We start from the raw sequence: 27,779 nt of genomic DNA, 5'->3' as shown, positions 1-27,779 counted from the left end.
AGAGATATGTCTTTTTTTTTTACCCGCTGGTTGAACAAAAAAAATAAATAGAAGATGTATGCCTAGTTTTATTAACATATACTTTATACCCCTGATTACTGTACATTTTTTTAGACATTAGGGAAGCACAAAAATTATGTGTCAAAGAAGACTGTGACAGCGCTGACTGAAAAGTTATTAAACATATTAAACACTGATAAATAAGTCGCACCTAACCCATAAAAATTAACAATGTCACTCGCTGGCTCTGACAAAAATGAATACATTTATTGACAATGCAAAAATATGCCTGATAGAAAAATGATCAAATGGTCACTATACAGTATGTATAATGACACTTACACAGACGATCACACTGATGTGCCTGACAGTGCTATGATGATTAGACTCTACAGCAGTGATGTTCATATTTGACCTATTAAGTTCAAACTTAATCATTTATAAATCTGACAAAAAATATGTATGACACTGATGAGAGGGTAGGTCACACAGGCGATCAGCCTGTTTTTGACCCCTTCTATTGTAGACAAAATAGGGTGAAGTGATGTAAAGGTTTTCAATATTCAGTTTCTATATCTGACAAAAAAAAGCCTATAGTACCGGTGACTATGATGGCTGGCTGAGTCACAGAGATGATCAACTTTGTTTTTGACTCCTTTTATTGCAGGTAAAATGAGGCTGAAGTAATGCAAAACTGTTTGTTCTGGAAATTTTATACATAGGCAACTCCTATCCTCATATTGATTAGTGGTTCCAAATTAATAATAACTACTGCAGTAGGGAACAGACACAAAAAGTTACACTCAGCATCTTTTCAAAATATCTGTTCTGTTTAGTCGACGCAATTGAAGTTTTTAATACACATGATTTAGTAGGCATCACATTAATATTACAATTGTACTTTTATGGTAACATAGGCAGGCTAATTTTAATCAAGACTCAAAAAAAGGAAAACATAATGAAAACATTATTAGTACAGTGTGAAATGCCTACAATTTACAATTTCCTTAACACTGTTCAATAGTCTGTTTCCATTACTATTTCTGACCTCTTCTATTGCAGGTAGAGTAAAGTAATGCAAAAGTATTTCGTTAAGACCCCTTTCACACTGGGGCGTTTTTCAGGCGCTTTAGCGTTAAAAGAAGTGACTGTAAAGTGCTTGAAAGAAGCCTCATCTGCAATCCTATTGTTAAAGCCCAAGTACTTTAACTACTTCAGCCCCGGACCATTTTGCTGGTCAAAGACCAGACCACTTTTTGCGATTCGGCACTGCGTCGCTTTAACTGACAATTGCGCTGTCGTGCGACGTGGCTCTTAAACAAAATTGGCGTCCTTTTTTTCCCACAAATAGAGCTTTCTTTTGGTGGTATTTGATCACCCCTGCGGTTTTTATTTTTTGCGCTATAAACAAAAATAAAGCGAAAATTTTGAAAAAAACGCATTCTTTTTTACTTTTTGTTATAATAAATATCCCCCAAAAATATATAAAAAAACATTTTTTCCCTCAGTTTAGGCCAATACGTATTCTTCTACATATTTTTGGTAAAAAAAATCACAATGAGCGATTATTGATTGATTTGCGCAAAAGTTATAGCGTTTACAAAATAGGGGATAGTTTTATGGCATTTTTATTAATATTTTTTTTTTTTACTAATAATGGCGGCGATCAGCGATTTTTATTGTGACTGCGACATTATGGCGGACACATCAGACATTTTTGACACATTTTTGGGACCATTGTCATTTATACAGCAATCACTGCTATATAAATGCAGTGATTCCTGTGTAACTGACACTGGCAGTGAAGGGGTTAACCAGTGGGTGGCAGTGTAGGGGTTAAGTGTTCCTAGGGGTGTGTTACTAACTGTGGGGGGCTGGGCTTTCATTTAGTGAATTCTGATCTCTGCTCCAATCACATGGAGCAGAGATCAGCATCACTAGTTGCTAGACAGAATGGGGAAACAGCCGCCCCGTGAGACGATCGCGGGTATGCCCCCGGCGATCGAGTCCACGGGACCCACGACTGGACTCACGGGGGTCCTGACCGGCATGTGAGCGCGCCGCTGGAGGCGCGCTCGCGATGGCAGGGCGGCAATAAAGATTGGATGTACCTGTACTCCAATATGCCTGCCCATGCCATTCTGCCGACGTACATCGGCGTGCTCTGGTCGGGAACCGGTTAAGAGCTCTTTCATACTGCCTGCACCTAAAAAATGCTGGTAAAGCACCACCTAAACTAGCGGTGCTTTACCAGCATTTTTTGAGCGCTAGCGGGATGCTTTTAACCCCTGCTAGTGGCCAAATAAAGGGTTAAAAGCACCCATAAAGCACCTCTGCCAAAAGCACTTTGCAGGAGATTTTCAGGTGTTTTGCAGGCGCTTCCCATTGATTTCAATGGGAATGGGCACTTTAGGAGCGGTGTATTGACCGTTGCAAAAGCTCTGCGAAAAAGCTGCTTGCAGGACTTTTTTTGACGCCCTGCCAGCACAGCATCTCAGTGTGAAAGCACTCGGGCTTTCACATTGGAATTGCAGATGAGGCTTCTTTCAGGCGATTTACAGGTGCTTTTTTTTAATGCTAAAGTGCCTGAAAAAAGCCCCAGTGTGAAAGGGGTCTAAGTAGTTAAAAGTAATAAAAGCAAGATGGACAGATGAGCAGTGATTCTTTTTCTTTTCCCATAGACACAGCTCTTTTGAGAGAAAGGAGAGCTGGCTGCTGTTCACAGCCATTTTTTACTACTTGGTTCACAGTGATCACAAAACACAGAGCCACTCTGATTGGCTCTTTTGATTTAAATTTTGATCTAATGAAAGCACAATCACAAACATTGTGAGTGCACCTACCGCACCCATGCACAGGAAAGACAAGGACATAAACATGCATTCAGAAGTTACTGTGCCTCAAACGGCTGTTTGCTTACAATAGCCAGTCATGAAATGGTTAAGAGACACTATCAAGGCTCATGTTGAAAAGTATTTGTTTTGTTGTTGTGTCTAGATGAGATTATTGCTTCTCTGTGACCTCCCTATTATATATAACACTTTCCACCCTGACAGTCTTCATAAGCTGTAAGCTTGACTACTGGCGCTAATGCAACTAAACTGTTTGTAAATGATAAATTATTCCATCCGTTCAGTGGACTCCATTAAATAAATCTGAGACCACCAGATTACGGGGCCCTTGAGATTGGCAGTTTTTGAATCTGAAACGACCAGATTACAGGGACCCCTGAGATGGGTTGTTTTTGCAGGACCAAAAGCCCATAACTGCTTATGATTCCAAAATATGCTTTGTTGCTTTTTATTTCCTCCTCCTCTGGCAGACCACACAGGGCTTGTTCTGAAGAACATTTTCACTAATCTGATCAGGCAGCCAAATATGCCGGGAAAACTGCTTTAATGATCCCACTAATTACCTCAAGTCAATATGAACTGTATTATTAGACTCAGGGAAAATATTCCATTAGGTCTCCCCCTTGGGAGTTCCTCTGCTTTGTGATGTCACTGAAGCCTTCGCCCTTTCGCTTGTAATTAATTTTATTTACACACGCAGGCACGCACAAGGTCACACCTGCACAACCGGAGCTGGCCAGGGAGTTAGTGGCACTCAGGCTTAATCAGATCTGTCATAATTACCATTCTGCATGTTTCTGACACACGCTGAGAAATATTTCAATTTAACTGCTGCTACCGGCACAACCAGATGTAGTGCGAGAGTGGCTGCATTGGAAATACTGTTCCTCAGGATACATTCTCTCCTCCTTTTTTTCCCCTTCCACCCCCCCCCCCCCCCTCTCCATTACATCTAATGTGGCACAGAAGCTGATGTATCCTGTAAATCTTAAATGCAGTGCTAGCTTGATAACAGCCGATTACACAGTTTAACCACAAACAGCTTGTTCATTTTTTTTTTGTACAAATGAAAACCACATGTGGAGAGTACGAAAAAAATAACCTTTTAACTTATTCCTGCAGTCTTTGATTTTTACAGTAAGCAAAATATGAAAGTATTTTGCTTATGAGATTACTTAACCAGTATGGTCAAGTGTCTGTAATCATTTAGCATTGTGAATTAGACTAGTGAGTTGCTTACTCTTGAAACAATTGCTGAGAATTCTCTCTGGTAGCAAGTTCTCCACTTAAATGTTACTCTTTGCAGTGCTTAACCACTTAAGGACCAGACCTCTTTTTCAGACTCAGTGTTTACATGTTTAAAACAGTCTTTTTTGCTAGAAAATTACTTAGAACCCCCAAACATTATATATTGTTTTTTTTCTAGCACCCTAATATTATAATATTTGTGCAGTGGTCTTAGCCCTTGTACACACGGTCGGAGATTGCGACGGAATGTGTCCTATCGGACAGTTTTGTCGGATATTCCGACTGTGTGTGGTCTGCATCAGACTGTTTCCGTCTTGCCGGTAAAGTTTTCCGACAAAATGCTCCGATCGGACATACTCCGATCATGTGTAGCCTACTCTGACAGACAAAGTGCCACGCATGCACAGATCAAATTCCTAGACTAAAGCTATTGACTACTAGCCTGAACGTAGTCCCGTTGTAACGAAATAACGTCATCACGTTATGTACAATCGGATTTTCCGACAACTTAGTCCGACCGTGTGTATGCAACATCACTTCCGGACCTCTTCCGGAATTAATCCGTCGGAATTACTCCGACGGATTTGATTGTTGGAAGCTCCGACCTGTGTGTACAAGGATTTACAAGCACACTTTTTTTGGAAAAAATTCACTTTTTTTGAATGAAAAAATAAGACAACAGTAAAATTAGCGCATTTTTTTTATATTGTGAAAGATAATGTTACGCTGAGTAAATTGATACCCAACATGTCACGCTTCGAAATTGTGCCCGCTCGTGGAATGGCGTCAAACTTTTACCCTCAAAAATCTCCGTATGCGACATTAAAAAAATTCTACAGGTTGCATGTTTTGCGTTAGAGAGGAGGTCTATAGCTAGAATTACTGTGGGCGCGAGCGCTACACACGTCAGGACGGGGTGTTTTAAAAAATAATTTTTTTCTTATTTATTTTACTTGCTTTTATTTATTTTTACACTGTTTAAAAAAAAAAAATGGATCACTTTTATTCCTATTACAAGGAATGTAAACATCCCTTGTAATAGAAAAAAGTTTTACAGGTCCTTTTAAATATGAGCTCTGGGGTCAAAAAGTCCTCAGATCTTATATTTCTCATATATGCAATAAAAATAAATAAATAAAAAAATAAATAAAAAAAATGTCTTTTGAAAAAATGGCATTGAAAAAATTTTCCTTTAAGAGGTATGGGCGGAAGTGGCGTTTTGACGTCGCTTCCGCCCTCCTATGGTATAGAGACGAGTGGGGGCCATCTTGGCCTGACTCGTCTCCATACCCAGCAACAAGAAGGAACCGATCGCCTCCGACGATGACAACAGTGGGGGGGTGGCACCTTTTCCGCCACTGACAACAGTGATCTTGCGGCGAACCTGCCATTATCGTAAACAGGACCGCCTCCTGAAAAGAGGGATATCTCGGTTGTGGCAGCAGCTGCTGCCGTTACCGAGATATCCCTCTTCAAAGTACCAACGTATATGTACAGGAGGCGGTCCTGCATGCAATCCTTCCCACCCAAAAATATATATCCTGGGTTTTGTGCCCATAAACCTGGATTGTAATTTCTTTTTTACTGCTATGCTGAAAAAAGCTAATTTAATCTTACAGGTCCGTGTAACTGCCTTCAGGACTACGAGTTTTTTTTTTTTTTTATCTTAATGCAGAGGTTTTGATTCCATCGGAAACATTTAAAACATGTTCTATTTCCAGGTCTGTCAGAATTTTTGAAAAAAAAAAGAGTCAGCTGAAGCCCAGTAATCAAATGCTTTTAAGGGCAGAGGAGGACTCTGGGGTCTTATAGACCCCAGATTTCTCCATAAAGAGTACCTATTACATGCCTATTACTGTCACAAGTGATGTTTATATTCCTTGTGACAGCAATAAAAGTAAATAATTTAACGCAATAGTGTAAATAGTGTTTAAATAAAATAAAAAATGTAAGTGCCCCCATCCCCCCGTGCTCACACCAAATGCACACGTCAGTCCCAAACTCATGCAAACAGCGATCGTCCCAAACATATGAGGGATGGCCATGAACGTCAGATCATGGTCAGTAATTCTACCACCAGACTTCCTGCGTAAATCTAAAGTGGTAACCTCTAAAGGCTTTTGAAGCATTGTCTATGGATAGTAATATTTTTGTCGTTTGTAGCCGTTGCATGGGCAACCTCATCTTTTATAATTTACAAAACAATTGGGTTTATGTATTGTTTTTTTTTTTTTGCATTAAAATGAAAAAAGGTGTATTTTTTCACAAAAAATTGCGTTTGAAAAACCGCTGCACAAATAAAGCATGGCATAAAAAATTGCAACACTCACCAATTTATTCTCTATGGCTTCTGCTTTAAAAAAATATATAATGGTCAGGGATTGTAAGAAATTTTCTAGCAAAAAATACTGATTGTTACATGTAAAAAAAAAGTGCCAGAAAGAGATCAGCGTAATATAAATCGGATTGTTAATGAATTAGGAATCCTATGTCTATGTGTAGTTTGTAATGATTTATGTAGATATAATAAGCCATATTTCATCCTTGGGTCATTGTATTGTTGCCAACATTACCAAAAAATTTTTAGAGACACGTTTGTGTAGGCTGAGCAGTATGTTAGAGGTGGGGCATCTATTTTTGTGGGCGTGCCATGACAAAAAAAAGTGTAGTTTAAATTACGCAAAATATTGGATGTGGCTTAAAGGGGGTGAGGTTAAATAGAGTCTGTATGCATTCGCTTGTCCATAGGGATGCATGGACCTTCCCATCAGGTCCGCCTGAAAAACTGAAATGCAGACCTGATTGGACTAGCTGTGTGAAAGGGGCTTAGTGATGGTGTCAGCAAGAAGTGACTGTAATTGAGTTTAAAACTGCACTGCCCAAGTTCTCACAGTCAGACCAGTGCTACATGAAAACAGGAGGTACTATCTTTGTCAGCTAACAGCATTTTTTTTTTTTGCTTCTATCTGGCTGGGTTCACACTAGTCTCATGCGAATTGCAGCTCCGGTTTCTCGCAAAGATAAAAATTATTTATTCAGTGGTTCCTCTCTGTTGTAGGTGCAGATCAGCTGACCAAGGAGAGGAGGGAGCTGTAGTGAGGAGGGGGAGAGAATTCCTGTTCACAACGGAACACATCTGGGAATCAGATGCATTCCCATTGAAGATTATGTGCCTGCAATTCGCACCGCACTGCTTAGAAAATGCACATGTTTTTTGTGAAATGCGGAGTGCAGATGCAATGCACATATGTGAACCAGACCCATTGAAATGAACATATTTTCAAAAGTTCTGCAAATTAGATGCAGTGTAAGCCACATCCAATTCGCATATGTGTGAGCCCAGACTCTAAAAGATAGAAGTAAAACAGTGCTGTTAGCTGACATGTACTGTAGAACTGGCCTGACTGTGCGAAATTGGCAAATGTTGTTTTAAACCCAATTCCTCATAGTCCAGTGACTGCTGGATAAAAAAACCCTTACCATCAGAGGCTCCCTTTACCACCAGAGCCCTCCTTTACCATCAGTACAGTCTCATCAGTGCCGATCAGTGCACCCTATCAGAGCAGCCTCATCAGTGTATTGTTATCACTGCAGTCTCATCAATGCCCATCAGTACAGTTTATAAGAGCAGCCTCAGCAGGGCAGTCTCATCATTGCAGTCTCATCAGTGCCCATCAATGGAGCATATCAGTGCAGCCCCTCAGTGCCCATAGGTGCAGTCTCATCAGTGGCCATTGATGCATTCTCATCAGTGCCCATCTGTGCCATCAGTGCAGTCTTATCAGTGCCACCTCATTAGAGTAGTCTAATCAAAGCAGTCTCATCAGTGCTGTTAATTGACATGTAGCACTGTCCTGACTGTGAGAAATTGGCCAGTGCAGTTGTAAACCCAATTTCTCAAAGTCTAGTAACTGCTGAATAAAAAACACTTTACCTTTAAAGTCCCGCTTTACCATCAGAGCCCTCCTTTACTATCAGTGCAGTCTCATCAGTGTCCTTTAGTTCAGCCTATTTGTGCCCATCAGTGAAGTCTCATCAGTGCCCATCAGTGCAGCCTATTAGTGCCCATCAATGAAGTCTCATCAGTGCCCATCCATGCAGCCTATCAGTGCAGATTCATCAGTGCCCATTGTGCAGTCTCATCAGTGACCATCAGTGCAGCCTCATCAGTGCCCATTAGTGTAGCCTCATCAGAGTAGGCTCATCAAAGCAGTTTCACAAGTGCCGTCTCATCAGTGCCATCTCATCAGTACAGTCTTATTAAAGCAGTCTAATCAAAGCAGTCTCATCAGTGCAGTCTATCAGAGCAATCAGCCAATTCAATCTCATCAGAGCAGTCTATCAGAGCAGTCTCGTCAGTGCAGTCTATCAGATCAATCAGTCCAGTGCAGTCTTGTCAGAGCACTCATCAATGCAGCCTCATCAGAGCAGTCAGTGCAATCTTATCAGAGTAGTCACCGACCTAATGAGAAGGACCTACCTGATCCTAGCCACACCAGCCAAGCTCTACTCACCATCCGCGGGGTCAGCAAGCAGTGCTGCTGGCTCCCACTGTATCGATCGGGCTGCCTCTCCACGTGCTCCTGCATCCGCCATGCCCCCGCCACTCCACCTCTGTCCCGATGTCCATGACAGAGACAGATGTTTGGGATTTTCCCCAGGACATTCTCAGATCAGGACATTGGTCTGATTTCGGGGAAAGTCCTGAGCAAATTTGGACTGTAGGCAACTATGCTGTTATCTCACAGATAGACTGTACAGGCATACCCCACTTTTAAGTACACAATGGAGTTTATTTACTAAAGCTGGAAAGTGTAAAATCAGGCTCACTTCTGCATAGAAACCAATGAGCTTCTAACCCCAGCTTATTCAATTAAGCTTTGGTAATAAAACCTGGAAACTCATTGGTTTCTATGCAGAAGTAAGCCTGATTTTGCACTTTCCAGCTTTAGTAAATAAACCCCATTGTGTACTTAAAAGTGGGGTATGCCTGTAGTGAGTTAAAGAGGTTGTAAACCCCAATAAAAAAAAAAAACTGTAAGACAAATGCATAATGAGCTAGTAAACATTGCATAGTAGCTCAATTTTAAATATTTGCCTTCGAATGAAGCCCTCCAGCAGCACACTGCTTAGACAGCTCATATCTTCCCGTGTTTCTTCCAGGTTCGCGGGCTCTGGTGCTGTGAGTGGCCGGAGCTGCAATGACAGCCCTCCCACGTATGCACACGGGAGCCGCCGGTCACGGCACAGGGCTCTGAAGGAATTGTATGGATGGCTGTTCCTTCAGCGTGCAAGCACCATTGACATCATCGGCAGCATGTACAGTAAATATCCCCTAAATGGTGCAAGTTTAGGAGATATTTACAGTACCTATAGGTAAGCCTTATTATAGGCTTACCTATAGGTACAAATAAACCAGGAGAGTTTACTTCCTCTTTACAGCTAAATATTAGAATTCCTGCACTAGGTAAATTTCAATAATAGCCCATCAGCAGCTGGAAAACAAGACCCTACCTGGTGCTGTATAAATACAACTATATAGGTGAACTAGCATTACACCAATGATAAGTGATAAAAACCCTCAAGTGCTCTACCACAGAGAAAATATATGTTAAATAGAGTGAAATATCACAACTTGATTTGCACTATAAAAAGAAGACATAACATTTTTTTTTAAACATCCGTGACATAGATCCATGTTACATTTCCCATACAGTTAACACATCTAATATGCCCAAAAAATTTTTTTTTAATTTGCACACATTCACACTCAAATAGTAATAACAATTTCCACAAAGCCCATGTTACACTTAAAGAAAAATCTTCCACCTCTGTACAAATAAAAGGCTCACCAAATTTCCATGACTCCCTATTACAAATCCATACATGAAACACTTAATACAAATAAAAATGATTGATAGGACATCTAGGCTTCTCCTCCTCCCACCACGATTTGCACCACCCACTATACTGTCCAAGTCAGGAACAACGAGAATTTCTCTCTCTCTCTCTCTCTCTCTCTCTCTCTCATGATTCCTCTATGCTGAACAATAGAAAAGAGAATGGGGAGCGCATTTTCAACACTCCACCCAGCAGATGATGGCTGGAGCTCAGTTGAACTTGGTAGGAAATGTGAAAGGCTCCTAACATTGTGGATAGTGAGGTAGCTCCCTGCACTGTAGCCTGACAAGCCTTAATGGGTCTTAACAGACAAGGTCACACTCTGTAACTCTGTTGCTTGTGTGTAACCGAGGCCTTACCCCACATAGTAAGCCTAGTTGCATTACTGCTACATGAATGCAACTTGTCTACCCATAGATACAGCGTGAATGGTCCCATTGTTGCAGGTGACTCCAGTCTGTACTGTACTTGGTATCCTCTAAGAGAACCGGCACCTATTTTTTTAATCCTGTACACTATAGTTATAGTGGTTCACTGATGTCTTACTCAACTCTGCAGCCTCTCCTTTTTGTTGTGTTGACTTCATGGGTGCGAACCCTTGGGTTCCCTTGTGTGCTTAGAGATCTCTTTGTGCCCCTTTGAGCTATTGGATTGTGCTCCTATATTACATTTTCTGGTGTGTCTCACTTAGCAAGATTGGTTTTCTGGCTATGCAACCTCCTTTAGTCAGTTTTTTCCTATTGACCTGAAGGGTTAAGTGTTATGTCTTAAACCTTCCCATGAAGACTGGCAGATTTTTACTGCCTGGACCTGTTTTGTACTATGTTCCATTTGGCATCTGTTTATTTTGGGGGTTATCCCCAGTGTTTTGTTCTTTTGATCACATCACGTTGTGGGTCCTTTCTTTCCTGTTTGAAAATGTATTATTGTTGCACCTTTTTTGGTGGGTTCTAGTTGATCAGTTTCTCACTTCAATTTGGTTTTCCCTTTCATGTAGAGTCATTCCCCTCTGTTGGTGGTGATCTCTACCCTGGTGTTGAGAATCAGGTTGGCACTCAGAGGCCTCCCCTTTAATTCTCTGTTCATTCAGATTCTGGTGTTAGTCCTTCAAGAAGCTCCTGTGCTACAAGGGGTCCCTAGACTTCCAAGTGAGGCCTGTTAGTAAAATAGTGATGTGCTGCCCGCCCCTCAGTTGAACTGTTTTTGGACATCTCAACTATATCTGAATTCTTATGTCCCTCAATGGACAAGTCAGAAAAAGAGATTGTTGTACTTACCATAAAATCAATTTCTTGAAGTGTATTGAGGAACACAGGTCCCCTCTGTGTTTCTGTTCATGCCCTAAGTACTGTTATACCACAAAACTAAGGCAATTGTAGAGGAGGGATTATAATGGGGGCTGGTTTACCATTTTTCTGTTTGCCAGTGTCCAGTCCTCCTGTATGTGGCAGTATACCCTGACGCTATCTAAATTCCTGTGTCCTTTATTGGACTTTGAACATTGGATTGTAATAACAAGACAAATGTCAGACAGGTGATTCTGCTGCTAATGAAAACTTGCCAGTGACAGGATCGCTAGCAAACCCATTCCCTCACCAGAAAGATATTGCTCCCTCACTAGCAAGGGAAAGTTTGTTGAGTTCTAAGCCATCAAGGGAGCAATTGCATATGGTAAAGGAAAGCTCTGTGATTTTGCCATGGCAATATGTAACTAACAGTAGAATCATGCCTCTGACCTAGCCCTTAATAAAGTATTGTATATGCATTTTTAGGTTTTGGTATTTTTGTTTATATAGGTAGCTCATAAGTATAAATGATTACATAATCTAGGTTTAAGAACTCTTTTTGCTTGTGGACAGCTTTGGTTCATGCTGCACTGTTTTAAGATTGGGCATAGACTGCAGAGTCTTTAGCTGATGATGCTGCAGTCCTCACAAATGACTCAGTGCTCCCTGAGCTTGGTTCCTCAATAAACACTGCTGAGAATAAATACTTTTTTCAAACAGGCACTACACACAACCTCTGAGTGTACACAATGGTATACTGTACTACGTGCACAGTACTGTTGCTGATTCCAATGCACTATACCCAATACACACACTCCTGTAGCGATGGCTGTATATATAAGTGGGTGCTGAAATGACCCAATGTCACCAGCACACCATAGATCTCTAGAATGGGTCCAAAGCTTTATTCAGCGATCACATTGTTACAGCAAATAGCAACATTTCAGAGCCTTGCAGGACCCCTTCATCAGGCATTGTGGAGATCCATGGTGTGCTGGGGACATTTCTCCCATTACAATACTGTTGCTGTTCACAGCCCTCATAAAAAGCATGTAGAACAATGTTTCATCCCTTTTTTAATGGAATCATGGTGACTCACTGCCCCAGAACAGTCATTGAAGTGACAGAGGCTTGGTATTCTTATTTTCTTATACTGTAGAAGGACAAAAATGACAACCCTGGAGCACACGTCTGCAGTGGAATCCCCATAACTGTATCCTGACAGGTTCCTTTTAAGTTGAAAAGAAAAAAAACACAATACTTATAAAGTTAAAGCCATCAGAAGATCGATACATTTCATATAGCCAAAGGATGTTAGGTTGAGTAAGGAATATCACTTACAATGTTGGGCCAGTTTTTTTCTCATTATCATTAGGGCATATTTCATATTAAATTACGTTGTGATTGAAACGGTAAGGAAGACAAAGTGCATCGTTTTTACCCTCAACTCTAATGTCTTTAATCAAATAATAACCTTCTAGAAATAGTTAATTTTAAGCATTTGAAAAGATCAATACCACTTTGCCACCAAAAAATGGCATAGATGATGAAATCTGATGTATTTAAAGTACCATTTCACCCTTTTAACCTAGTAAATAATTTAAAATGCTCTCAGTGCTTGCTTCTGTCATCATAATGCATTTTATTGTCCAAATCACATATATATATATATATATATATATATATATATATATATATATATATATATATATATCAATCAGTGCTTACAACAGAGCCAACCCCAATAAAGGTAAAGTAGGTAAAGTAGTCCTTGGTTGCAGCACTTTTAATTTATTAGAGAAAAATTCAAAATCAGCGTCTCATATACATACAAGTTTTCAGTCAAAGCCTGCCCTTCTCAGGTAAAGACACACTGAATATACTGTACATAGTGGCATCTTTCACAATATATATGCATGTAGGTACCAGATGATCAGGATTATATGACACCAAATCACAGAACAGATGAGTTAAGAAGACACAATCCCTGGATAGCCCTTCCACTGTGGGAAGGAATATTCAGGTGTAAATTATAATACACGTATAAGCCTGTCCAAAAATGTGTTCTAAATTTACCTAAAATTAAAAATGAAATCACAGAATTAAAAGGGTATGAATGAATAATAGCAGAAGTACTAGAAGGGTGTAACACTCTAACAAACTAAAAGGTGTATTGGATTGAACATCTAAACATGTTACAACCTTGAGGTCTAAATTCAGATTTTGATCTGCATTTGTTTCTCTGAAGTGAGATATGGATTATTAATAGTGAAATTATATTTAGTAGGGAGGTATTTCATTAAAAAACAGCTTAATTTTGTGAATTCGTTTTTTTACTTTTATGTGGATTTAGAACACATTTTTGGGCGGGCAGCTGCAGGTATCACCCCATTACTGTTTTTTTTCAGTTGGCGGTTGGCTGTCTTGTAAAAGCAATCATAGCAATTAACTAGCTGCTGGACTGCTTTTACAGGCAGTGGAAGGGGACCTCCTCCCCCTCCCGCCAACCCTCCATGGCTTCCTGGTGCTATCTTGTGTGTTTCGGTCCCGCACTCTAACAGCGATTGTCCCACACATGAGGTGTCACTGCGAAAGTCAGATCATGGGCAGTAATTCTAGTACCAGAACTCCTCTGTAAATCTAAAGTGGTAACCTGTAAAGGCTTTTAAAGCACCGCCCATGGATAGTAAAATGTACGTAATTTGTCGCTGTTGCATGGTCGCGACATGTTTGGTATCTATTTACTCACCATAACATCATCTTTTATATTCTACAAAAAAAAATGGGTTATGTATTGTGGGGGGTTTTTTTGCATTAAAATTCAAAAGGTGTATTTTTTTTCCCCAAAAATTGTCTTGTAAAAACCGTTTACAGAATACAAATACCATGTGACATAAAAAAATTGCAAAACCCACCAATTTATTGTGTAGGGCCTCTGCATAAAAAAAAAAAAAAAAAAAAATATATATATATATATATATATATATATAATGTTTGGGGATTCTAAGTCATTTTCTAGCAAAAAATACTGATTGTTACATGTAATACAAAAATGACAGAAAAGGTAGAGTCTAGAAGTGGATCTTCAGTGTGTCTTACCGGAGGAAGGGCAGACTTGGCCCTAAAGCTTGTGTTTTTATAAGACACTGTTTTTGACTGGGTCTCTAACAAATTGAGAGTGCTACAACCACAGACTATATTATACTAATATACTGCATGCATGTATATATATATATATATATATATATATATATATATATATATATATATATATATATATATATATATATATACTGTATATATACAGTGCCTTGCAAAAGTATTCACCCACCTTGGAATTTTTTTGGGCATTTTTCATGTTTTGTTGCCTCACAACCTGAAATTAACATGGATTGTTTGAGGATTTGCATAATTTAATTTACAGAATATGCCCACAACTTTGAAGCTTTTTTTATTTTTATTGTGAAGCAAACAACAAATAGGACAAAATAACAGAAAAAGTTAATGTGTATAACTATTCACCCCCCTAAAGTCAATACTTTGTAGAGCCACCTTTTGCAGCTATCACAGCTCCGAGTCGCTTTGGATAAGTCTCTATGACCTTGCCACATCTTACCACTGAGATTTTTGCCCATTCCTCCTTGCAAAACTGCTTGTGAACAGCAAACTTTAAGTCTGACCACAGATTTTCTGTTGGATTGAGGTCTGGTCATTGTCCCTTACTTGTTTGGAGAGTTCCTTGGCCTTCATGGCAGTGTTTGGTTAGTGGGGTTATTTACTAAAGGAAAATCCACTTTGCACTGCAAGTGCACTTGAAAGTAAAATCGCTGTAGATCCGAGGGGGACATGCAAGGAAAATAAAAAACAGCATTTTAGCTTACACATGATTGGATGATAAAATCAGCAGGGCTTCCACTCATTTCAGATCTACCCCTTAGATTTAGAGTGACTGCACTTCCAAGTGCACTTTCAGTGCAAAGTGGATTTGCCTTTCAGATATAACCCCCATAGTATCTTACAAAAGTGAGTACACCCCTTATATTTTTGTAAATATGTTATTATATCATTTCATGTGACATCACTGAAGAAATTACACTTTGCTGCACTGTAAAGTAGTGAGTGTACAGCTTGTATAATAGTGTAAATGTGCTGTCCCCTCAAAATAACTTAACACAGCCAGTAATGTCTAAACCGCTGGCAACAAAAGAGATTACACCCCTAAGTGAAAATGTGCAAATTGGGCCCAAAGTGTCAATATTTTGCGTGGTCACCATCATTTTCCAGCACTGCCTTAACCCTCTTGGACATGGAGTTCACCAGAGCTTCACAGGTCGCCACTGGAGTCCTCTTCCACTCCCCCATGAGGACATCACGGAGCTGGTGGATGTTAAGGACCTTGTGCTCCTCCACCTTCTGTGTGAGGATGCCCCACAGATGCTCAATAGGGTTTAGGTCTGGAGACATGCTTGGCCAGTCCATCACCTTTACCCTCAGCTTCTTTAGAAAGGCAGTGGTCCTCTTGGAGGTGTGTTTGGGGTTGTTGGAATACTGCCCTACGGCACAGCATCCGAAGGGAGGGGATCATGCTCTGCTTCAGTATGTCACAGTACATGTTGGCATTCATGGCTCCCTCAATGAATTGTAGCTCCCCAGTGATGGCAGCACTCATGCAGCCCCACACCATGACACTTTCACCACATGCTTGACTGTAGGCAAGGCACACTTGACACCATCTAAACCAAATAATTTTATCTTGGTCTCATTAGACCACAGGGCATGGTTCCAGTAATCCATGCCCTTAGTCTGCTTGTCTTCAGCAAACTGCAGGCTTTCTTGTGCATCATCTTCAGAAGAGGCTTCCTTCTGGGACAACAGCCATGCAGACCAATTTGATGCAGTGTGCGGCGTATTGTCTGAGTACTAACAGGCTGACCCCCCACCTCTTCAACCTCTTCAGAAATGCTGGCAGCACTAATGCGTCTTTTTCCCAAAGGCAACCTCTGGATATGATTCTGAGCATGTGCACGCAACTTCTTTGGTCCCCCATGGTGAGGCCTGTTCTGAGTGGAGCTTGTCCTGTTAAACCGCTGTATGGTCTTGGCCACCGTGCTGCAGCTCAGTTTCAAGGTCTTGGCATTCTTCTTATAGCCTAGGCCATCTTTATGTAGAGCAACAATTCTTTTTTCCAGATCCTCAGAGAGTTATTTGCCATGAGGTGCCATAATGAACTTAGGGGTGTACTCATTTTTGTTGCCACCAGTTTAGACATTAATGGCTATGTGTTAAGTTATTTTGAGGGGGCAGCAAATTTACACTGTTATGCACCCACTACTTTACATTGTAGCAAAGTGTCATTTCTTCAGTGTTGTCACATGAAAAGATATAATAAAATATTTACAAAAATGTGAGGGGTGTACTCACTTTTGTGAGATACTGTGCATATTTCAAAAAAATTTTTTGCCAACAAAGGGTCAAGCTTCATGATTTATTTGTATTTTACAACCGTATTTTTAAGTATTGATTTGTGATTAAACAGTATGTTGTATTTTGTAGGAAAGATCAATTTATCTGTTCATATCTATATCATAATTCACACATCAGAAGACGTAGTATAGGACATATCCATATTACTTTCTTGCCATGAATAAACAGTGTTCCCAAGTTTGCTCATGTGACCTAAAACCTAGCCAAAGATCTCCTAGCCTCTGTCTACTAGGAGCATTGTGGATTTTCAGATAGTTTAAGACTGAATAGCATTGTTTAAATCATACAGACTCCATCTAATAGACTTATAGTAAGCTATACAATACTGTAAGGCTCAACAAGTGAGAACATTGTGCTGTTCTGTTAGCAGGATTCAGATTTAGCATATGCAATGAGTAAATATGGCTGCCCTTATGTACATATTAAAACAAGGTTTCTCAAACATTCATATACATTGAGGTTTATCTAAATTAGGCTGATTTTTGTTTGTTTATCAGAAAAAAAGTGCCCCCCCCCCCCCCATGTTTTGCACTAGGATTTTTATCGACCTTGGATTATTACTAGTATTTATTTTATTAGTAAATATCTATTTGTATGCACCACTCGAAAAGTAATTTTTTTGTCTGATGCCAGAACTTGCTGTGAACTTCTGTGTACAGCTGTCACATTAGGCCCTTCTCCTCAATGTAAGATGTTCTCCCCTGTCACAGCAGTAAGCCCTTACTCTAGCAAAACTCTTTTTTTTTGTGTTTATTTGCTTGTAAGTGGAAGAAGAATTCCAAGATTCTAGGTGAATGCATGCTTTATAGCATCAATTAAGGCTTATTTTACCCAAGAATCCTCAAAGGTCAGGTCTCTTTTTGTCCATCTCAGTCTGTGTCTGTGAGTCTGTTACATTTTTCAGTGTCTGTCTATTTGTGTTCCATTAATGTCTGTCAGTTTGTTTAATCGCAAGTCTTGCTGTTCAATGAGTAATGCACTGCTCACAATAAAATAAGGGCATCAGGGTTCAATTTAATGACTTCTATAAATGTTCTCTATATTTTGTATTACACTTATAAGGGTGACTGAATTGCGACTTCTGGTATCTTCATTTATTTATAGTAAGGGCACATTATCCCATATTTTGTTATTACCGTAATCTGTTATAATCAAAAGTATTATCCATTTATCTGGCTAACTTCACTTAAAAGTATGTTAAATCTCATGTTAAAACTTAGTCATAGTGTTATTCATTTCCTCTAACAAGACACATTCCAAAGCACTTTGTTGCTGAATGTTTCTTTCAGAGTAAAATCATCTCACATTTGAGTTTAGGGGTTCAACACAAGCAATTTTATTCCGAAATTTAAATGGTGAGGTTCAAAGGGGAAGTATCTTCCCCTTTTTAGAGTGGTGTGGGAGGAGCCCAAACATATGCACTGTGTTTGAAAAGGGACAGCAGGTGCAGGGAAAAGAACCCTTGTCCGCTTTTACAGGTAGAAAATTGGTGGGTGGGGCTGCTGGAGCATGTTACATGTTACACCCCAAATATGGGTGTAATGTGTGGTATGCACCCAAAAGTGAAACTATTCTTTTACCTACCAGCATATCTTTGGATCGTGGGAGCAAATTGGAGTACCAGGCGGAAACCCACACAAGCACAGGAGGACATGCAAACTCCAACAACAACACACAAAGCAGTGTGACTACAATGTCACAGGCTTATAGGAAGTAGTGATTTTTTACATAAACATGCCGGTATACAGTATGTGCATTGCAGTGTACCATTATTTATTTTGAAAGGTACCCAAAGCACATAAACAGGGATCAAAAAAGCTATTTGCAATGCACAGATGTAACTACTGTATGTATGCCAGCAAAATAGTGGCATTTAAAAAAAAAATACAGGTAGACCATGCCTGCAAAACCAAATTCTTGTAGTCGCCATAAAGAGAGAAGGTGACAACATTGGAGCACTATTAGAGACAGTTATTACCTTATAATAGGAAGTCCCTGAATTAGGACCTTCATTGAAAGATAACCTGGTATTCGATTAATAAAGTCTGAAGATTGAAAATTATTGGAGTTGACATTAACATGGCAAAACTTGTATTTGGTTTTAGCGATTGGGTTTCAGGGTGACTTTAAAGTGGTTAATAAACCCTTACATCTACGCAGTGCAGTAACTGGCCTCAGGTGATACACAGAAATCAAGCAAATCCTCCTACATACGTTTTTCTTCTCTTCTCTACATTTTTTCAAAGTCCAGAATTTGTAAAGCTTGTCTGAGCTGTCAGATAAAAAGGGAGCTAAGAGCAAAAATTACACACTGCAGAGCTCAATAACGAGATCTGATTGGAGGGAAGGGACACACCACACCTTTGCACAGCACAAAGAAACTGAGCTGAGGCTGTCAATCACAAGCTGTGTGCTGGAGACACCTCTCCATCACCTTTCTTCTTTTGGTGTCAGGAAAAGCTGTTAGAAGTTACTCTGGAAGATAGCAGAGGAATGGGGTAACAGATACAGAAATGGCACTTAGTGCTCTGGATTGAAAAAAAGGGGCATACTATAGAGGGATATGATTTGTTCATATTTCATGTCTAATGCCCCATACACACGATCGGAAATTCCACCAGCAAAAGTTGGATGTGCGCTTTTGGTCGGAAATTCTGACCGTGTGTACAGGGCATTAGGTTTATAACCACTTTAAGTCCAGTTAAGCCAGTATACAGTTCTAAAGCTACCAGGGCATGTGTTAGAAATCACTAACAAAGACAAACTTCATGCCCATAGACAATAAAAGACACAGCAGTCCTCAATCCAATTGCTTTGACAAACTCTCCTCTTTTGAAAACAATTCTGAATATCAAATTATTTATAGGCATTGTTACCTAATGATTATAACCCGCCCCTACATTAAAAATGTTTCAAACCTGTGTTTAAAGATATTAACTACTCCTACATTAATAATAAACCTTCAAATATGTTAATACCGATTCCACCCATGTCCATAAACCTGTGCGATTTGTAAAGAAATTATTGGAGGTTTATAGGACCAACAAAAATGATATAAACCTAGGAGTGCCCACAGTGTAATTAAGAGCTTGTGCAAACACTGTTTGTCCTGTTAAACCTAATCAAATATTTTACAGTGATCTGTTTACAGATTTATAACCAGATATGTGGCTTTTCTTCAATGGGAAACTGATGCTTTACATATGAGGGAAAAAAAGTTGTGACACTCATATACTGTATATAAATAAATGACACTGAAATTATTTTCAGCATATTCTTGCTTACTGTTGCAAGACGCCTGCAGATGGTATACTGTTGCAGTGCAGTGCATAACAGTATTTCTTGTGTGGCAGATGGATTTGAGACCTTTATTCCTCAATAAATTTTGCTTTATAATACATAACTTTACAGGATTTGTGTTGTATGTAGCAGGTTTGAACAGAGCCCAGCATTCATCTGCATGGCATTTTCAGTTCATAGGCAGTTCATGCCAACAATTAAAGAAAGTGGCAGGCAAGGTTACTGGCTGCTGCTAAAGGCAGAATATTGAGCAGAAACAGGGTGCTTAGAACAGAAGGTGTCAAATTAGACTTTGCCGATTTGAAAATTAGCAACATCCTGGAAGTTCAAATCATTTATTTACATTTGTTCAATTCTTATACTTTCTGTAGTATGTTTTTAACCTCTGTATCTGTTGTAATTTTTTACCATCTGCTGTATATTGCCTTTTTTTCTCTCAAAATCAGCCCTGTCTTTTTTGGTTATGGTAATAAGGAGCTAATTTACATTCATCTACTACATACCTTCTTTTCGATCTTTTGTCACACATTACATTGTGTTTTTGATACATTGGCATGTGTTTTGGAATGCATTTTAAGGTATGTTTTCTAGATGTATTTTTAAAGTAGAGGATATTTTTGCATAATGTGTGCATGAAGTATACCTGTCCCCTTCATAATAATATGAAAATACAGTACTTAAGGGTTGGTTTACTAAAGGCAAACAGACTGATCGCCTTGCAAATACATTTTCCATTAGTTTACTGAATGTGGTGAAAAATCACTTTGCAAAGCATACTCAATTATGCGCAAGGCTACAATTAAAAAAGAGAGTTTTTGGATGATGGAAATCAATAGAGCTTCACCTCATTCACTAAGCTAAAGGACATATACCATAAAAAGCGAAATAGCCAATTTGCCTTTTCTAGATATCCCCATACTGTGGATGGTCATCTCCTGTTGCCTGCTTGTTAAATTTCCTATAGAGTTGGGACCCTGGAATGCCAAGACTGTCCACTAAGGATGAGCTCAGACATGTTCGCAACTGAATGTGCAGAGCTCGCCAGGTAGTCGTCACAGCAGAGCGCTAATCACAAGCAGTAAGGCATTTTCCCGATCCGCAGCTGCAGAGATTGGGAAATGTCTCACTACCTGTGATTAGCGCTGTGCAGTGCCGACTTCCTGGCAGGCTCTGAACATGCGATTGCAGACACGACTGAGCTCAACCTTACTGTCCACTACTGAAATATCCACCTTTCTTGTCCTGCCATGCCCTGACCTTTTGCTTTGATGGGCGGGCTCACTAACAAAAAAAGACACTTTATGTGAGGGGGGATGAGATGCGTCAGGTTCTCAGCTAGAAATGTTGGGTAATCTTAGGATTCAAGAAATCTGGGTCGGCCTATTGCTATGTTGGGTGGACTTAACAGTTAAGAGTTTTCAATATATTTCTTTTACATCATCTACTATAAATTATTGTAAGCTCACATATGAATTTTTAGAGAAAAGTATAGGATAGTTTTTTGTTTAAACCATATCATATTGAGCATTTAATTTTCATAAATTACTTTTTCCTAGAGGATGGAATAAAATGCCATCATTTTACATTTTTACATCTTTCATGATCTCTCAATATACATGCATATTTGTAGTATGTTTGGTTTAAGAAAATAAACTGTTAGTGAAAGCAACATTTTATAGTGGACTGTGAATACTGCAACATTTGTTTTATAAGGTACTCATGAAATAGTTGCTGGATAAAAAAAGAAAAAGAAATAAAGGCTAACTTCACCCAAACATTTTATTGCAGTGTTGCATGATGCTGACAAGCTCAATCACTTGATTCTTTCATGTATTTTCTTGATGCATGATAGGACTACTACTACTCCTAGTTCTGTCCCATTGCCATGGCCATTACAAATCCAATGTATGTCTGAGGAAATAAAATGTACTGATCGACTTCTGTTCAACTTCAAATGATCAGCACTGCAGGCTATAGACTGCAGTGCTAATTTGTGTATTTTGACAACAGGGGAGTCTCCCCACTGTCAGAATACAATGATACAGTGGGGAGTTTGGGATGCCATTTAGAAAGAATGGCAGCCAAATGTGTTTTGTGCATTTTGCACCAATGTGATTTGGAATTCCAGGCAGAATCACAGGTAAAATTGCAGTGATTTTGCCCCTGATTCCAAATCGCAAATTGTGAATACAACCTTAAAATAGATCTAAAGACAAAACTTATTATAATTATTATAAATATCCATATCGAATTTGTGTGGTTGGTGGAATCTGATAATTTTTCTTTCACTCAACCTGCTGGTTGAATGGAAAAAGTATCCATGTATGGCAAACTTTAATCCATGTGTGGGTAGTCAAAGCATTAAAACACCTTTTCATGCTTTTTGCTGTTATGTGTTTTTCATAGGAAAGACTTCCTTTCAACTTTTGTCCTGTAGAGACATTAGGATATGAGAGGAAATATCTACAATTTGAGGGGTAATTTTCCCTTAGAAAGTCGTCACTGCAATAAGTGTCCTAATTGAAAGATTCCCCTTCCATTACTGTGAGAATCAAAATTTTGTATTTCCCACACGTTCAATTTGTAGACAATGGTCACTAGGGAAAATAGAGAAGGTTAACCTCCCCAACAGTAGGACAAAACCACAATACCTGCTCTATCCAAATCTAATTATAATAAGTTTTGTCTTTAGATCTACTTTAAGGTTGTATTCACAATTTGCAATTTGGAATCGAGGGCAAAATCACTGCAATTTTACCTGTGATTCTGCCTGGGTTTCCAAATCACATTGGTGCAAAATGCACAACACACATTTGGCTGCCATTCTTTCTAAATGGCATCCCAAACGTGGTGCAATTTTGCCATAAGTGTCAAACGAAAGAATTGCGCTGTAATCACGGAAAAACATGGCTTTAAAAATTACATGAAACTTGTCACCCAAAAAAGGAGCATAGGGCAGCCCATTGAATGATACACCCTATGAATGACATACAGGATCTTATGAAAATCACCAACACAAAATCACGAGTGGTAATGTGAGTTCCTGCTACACAAAGTTTTGGGGTGTAGTTGGCTTTCAAGAAAACTGTCTAAACCATAATAAAATAATGCGTATATTGTTTGCAATATTCATCTATGTGTCTTCATTAAGAGATGGGATTTGTGTGTAACTATGTAAACTATCAGTATTTCTATAACACAAAATAGATGTTATAAATGTATAGTAAAATACAATATACATCAGTAAAGTAAAAATGTGTATGCCTGTTAGTATACTTCTTATTATAAAAGCTGCTGTTGGTGTGCTAAAAGTATATTTTTCTTGCATGTTGGTATTATAGGGCTGGTTATGTGAACTACTGAGGTGGAAAGAAGACCCATCGCCAGAAAACAGGACTCTTTGGGAGAATCTCTCTATGATTCGCAGGTTTCTGAGTCTTCCGCAAACAGAAAGAGATGTGATTTATGAACAAGAGAGCAATGCAGTTCATCAGCATAGTGAACGGCCATCACATATGATCCATGTGTCCCCAGAGCACATTCAGGTATGTGTCTTCAGGTTTTAAGAAAATAAAAATGCAACTATCTCTAAACAGAACTACACTATATAGACTTGTGGACACCTGTCCATCCTAGCTGTATAAGCTTGTTTGGTATCCTAATTCAAAACCTTCGACATTCATATCAAGTTGGACCCCTTTTGCAGGTATAGCAACCTGCCTTCTTGATTTCCATTAGATTTTGAAGTGTGTCTTGGAGTATTTGTGCCCATTCAGCCAAAAAAACATTTGTGTGGGCAGGTACTGATTTTGGGCAAGGAGACTTGGCTTGCAATTGTCATTCCTATTCTTCCCCATGGTGTTCATTAGGGTTGAGGTCAAAGCTCTTTACAGGCCACTTGAATAACTCCCAACTCCTCAAACCATACCACCGCCAGGGACACAGTCATGCTGGAACATAAAAAGGACTTCTCCAAACTTTTAACACCAAGTTAGAAGCACATAATTGTTTAAAGTATCTTTATATGCTGTAAAGGTAAACACTCCTTAAAGTGGTTGTAAAGATTTAAGTTTTTTTACCTTAATGCATTCTATGCATTAGGGTGAAAAACCTTCTATGCCCCATCGAGATCCAGCGCTGTGCATGAGAGTAGCATTTTCACCCCCTTCCTGCCCAGGCCAATTTTAAGCTTTCAGCACTGTCACGCTTTGAATGACAGTTGCATGGTCATACAAAACTGTACCCATGTGACATTTTGGTCATTTTTTCCCTTAAATAGAGCTTTCTTTTGGTAATATTTGATCACCTCTGCGGTTTTTATTTTTTGCGCTATAAACAAAAAAAGACTGACAATTTTGAAAAAAAACACAATATTTCTTACTTTTTACAATAATAAATTCCCCAATTCAAAAAGAACAAAAAATACGGTACTTCTTCCTCTGTTTAGGCTACTGTATATTCTTTTACATATTTTTGGTAAAAAAATTACAATAAGCGTATATTGATTGGTTTGCGCAAAATAGGGGATAGTTTTTTGGAATTTTTTATTTTTATTTTTTTTACTAGTAATGACGGGGATCTGCAATTTTTGTCAGGACTGCGATATTGTGGTGGACAGATTGGGCAGTTTTTCCATTTTGGGACCATTCACATTTATACAGCGAACAGTGCTATAAAACTATACTGATTACTGTATAAATGTCACTGGCAGGGAATGAGTTAACACTAGGGGGTGATCAAGCGGTTAAATGTGTTATCTAGGGAGGGATTCTAACTGTGAGGGCAGGGGACTGACTAGGGGAGGTGACCGATCGGTGTTCCTCTGTACTGGGAACACACAATCAGTCTCCTCTTCCCTAACAGGACGTGGATCTGTGTGTTTACTCATGCAGATCCATGTCCCTGCTCTGTGACTGGCAATCGGGGTGCCTGGTGGACATTGCGGCCACCAGCCATGTGCATCTGCTCCCGAGTAATGTGGCGGGTGTGTGCAAGCCCCCTAGCGGCCAGGAAGCCGAGGACACAATATGATGGCCGCCCAGGATGAGAGAGCCACCTTGTGGCTGTCATTTGACTATATGCGGGATGGGAAGAGGTTAAATATATTAAATTTTTTCTTCTTTAATTATTGTTCATTTGTAATTAACCTTAAAAACATATTGATTGTGATTTCAGCAGCAACAACAACAGCAGCAGCAACAGCAACAGCAGCAGTCACAACCACAGCAGCAGCCTCCACCACCTCAGCCGCCGGGCCCTAGACTTCCACCCAGACAGCCTACTGTGGCATCTCCGGCGGAATCAGAGGAAGAAAACCGCCAACAACCCCGTCCGAGAACAAAAATATCTGTGGAGGCCTTGGGGATTTTACAGAGCTTCATTCAAGACGTCGGCCTTTACCCAGACGAAGAAGCCATTCAAACTTTGTCCGCTCAGCTCGACCTGCCCAAATATACAATTATCAAGTTTTTCCAGAATCAGCGCTACTATTTAAAACACCATGGAAAGCTGAAAGACAATTCTGGTTTAGAGGTAGATGTTGCCGATTATGAAGATGAGGAGATGCCCAAGGAAATTGATGGGGAAACCCAGGACAAAAATATTAGTACACTGTTTTCTGTAAAGCTTGAAGATAATATAACTGGAGAAAGAAACACAGACATCACTGCAGACCTGAATAACTTGTCATAAAGTATTATTATTTTATCCCAATGTTCCACTGGCATTACTGATTCCAATTCCATCCTATATACTGTCTGTAACACATTATTGTACATTGTGTGGCCAACATATAGTGGAAGAGAAAAAGAACTTGCACAAAAAAGACAAAGGAGATGATGCAGACATTATTTAAATGTTTTACTGTATCTATAAACTTTTTTTTAGCTCCAGAGGAGACAATGGACATTATTTTGAAGTCGGTGTTCACTGGATAAGCCACAACATACTTGACAAGCATGATGCTTAGTGCAGGCAGATTGAAAGCTGGAGTCTTGAAACAAGCATAGAAACCTTCAATGGTTTTTTGTTTTCTGTTTTCCTGTTCCTGTACACACACTTGATCTTCAGAGAGCCACGCTTATATATAAATAGGAGAGTATGTTACTCTTGCACAGTCATAGGGTACAGAAGAGCTCTGTACTGTTGGATGCAGTTTAAATTGATAACATGCCAACAAATGCCTTGTGTTATATGGCACTGCCGTAAATTTAGACTTTTTTGTTTTCTTTTTAGAAATAAAGGTCACTGTACTTTTTTCATTTTATTTACATTTTCATTTATTGCTTACAGAAGGAAGAATATGTGATTGTTTGGTCCCATTATCTGTAGATTCTGCAGCATCATGTTGTAATTATTTTTGGGGGGATTATTTTTATTTTTACTTTATTTTTGTTGTAATATTGCTTACCTTTGTTACCATACTGATTTTGTTTTCTATTTATATATGTATTTTGATGGGCAGTAAAACAAAGTGTCTTAAAAGTTTTAAATAGAGAAAAATGTGCTTTACAGAGTTGCCTATAAAAAGTGCTCTATGTTATTCAAGCAATTCATACTATAAGCTTCACTCTTATTGTGGTATGCAATTTTTACTATCATGCAAACAAGCTTAGGTAAATAAAACAATAGATCACCTTAGAAACTTATGCAATTAATGTGAAAAAATAATTGATGTGTGCAATGTGTCTTCCCTTGGTTTACAATCAATTTTCAAGCTACATCTGTACAAAGTTTATGTATAAAGGTGTATTTCTTTTTTATTGAGTTTATGCCTATGAAAACACCAGTTATTTTGTTACGGCTGGCTGTTTTTATAAATGTATCACAGTTTTTCTTTATGCAAAGATGTTCTGACTAGAAGTGGTTATTGACTGTAACTACACAATTAAAAAATTGTTTGTATGGTAAGATATGGTAAGGTTTGTGTCTGTGTACGGTGTATACTATGGATCATCACTGACTGTAAATAGCAAACTGTAAATTGGCAGACATTGTGGATGGGTAAAAAAGAAATGGTGAACAGTGGCAAACAAAGCTCTGTTTTATTACCTTTATAGAGAATAACTGTCCAAAAATTCAGTTGGGAATTTCCGCTTCGGGTTAAAAATTAGGTAGGATTGGAACCCCTTTTGGTTTTTATGGCAATCCAGGGCTTCTTTAGAGAGATCTCACCTTTTTTATTCTGGTTGCAACAGTTTTACCAAACGGGATGTAAGGGGAAATCTCCAAAAGCAACAAATCTAGAAACATCTAGAAACCATATCAGCTTTTCATTTTTGTGTTGCTGGTGGAGCTCTCCCCTCACTTCTTGTCTGGCCAAACCATTGTCATTGTTACAGTAAGTGGAGAGAATCTCTAACTGAACAGCAGATATCAGTAAATACCCATCAGGGCATGTAATATTTTGCCATGAAAAAAAAAAAAAAGTTTTGGTTAGGCTTACACTTTAAAGGCACTCTATCATAAGCAATGTACAGATTGAGGAATTACTTTCTTGTCCTCCACTACAGCTGCCAATATCCAAGCCATGGGCCACATAGTAGTTGTGAGGTAGCAAAGCTGAACAGGCTCACCATCTCTGTGATGTGATTTGCCAGTACCTGGTATGAAGCCCAGTGATTGGAAAGTGGCTGCTGTTGTGGGACAGTTCTAAATATCTAAGTTCTAATGTATCTAAAAATTGTTCTTCTACAGACAGACAATCATG

At 39.1% G+C, this 27,779-nt stretch overlaps 1 protein-coding gene across 11 annotated transcripts in view; it reads left to right on the top strand.

Annotated features, from left to right (window-relative positions):
• SATB1 (SATB homeobox 1) overlaps positions 1–26,980 on the top strand; it is a 260,292-nt gene extending 233,312 nt beyond the window's left edge. For 9 of the 11 annotated variants that reach the window (XM_077491391.1, XM_077491392.1, XM_077491388.1 and 6 more), the window contains 2 exons: positions 23,413–23,616; positions 25,247–26,980. In XM_077491391.1, coding sequence (XP_077347517.1) covers positions 23,413–23,616; positions 25,247–25,762 — 720 coding nt within the window. In that variant the 3' untranslated portion in view covers positions 25,763–26,980. The remainder of the gene's footprint in view (positions 1–23,412; positions 23,617–25,246) is intronic. The other 2 variants (XM_077491393.1, XM_077491395.1) reach the window with 1 other exon arrangement.
• The last annotated feature ends 799 nt before the right edge of the window (positions 26,981–27,779 follow it).

This window comes from Lithobates pipiens, unplaced genomic scaffold (genome assembly GCF_037356315.1).
Source record: "Lithobates pipiens isolate NorthernLeopardFrog02 unplaced genomic scaffold, aLitPip1_a1.2 Scaffold_19, whole genome shotgun sequence".
Classification (NCBI taxonomy): domain Eukaryota; kingdom Metazoa; phylum Chordata; class Amphibia; order Anura; family Ranidae; genus Lithobates; species Lithobates pipiens.
The sequence above is the reverse complement of the archived record's forward strand: the minus strand, read 5'-3'. Positions and strand labels throughout refer to the sequence as shown.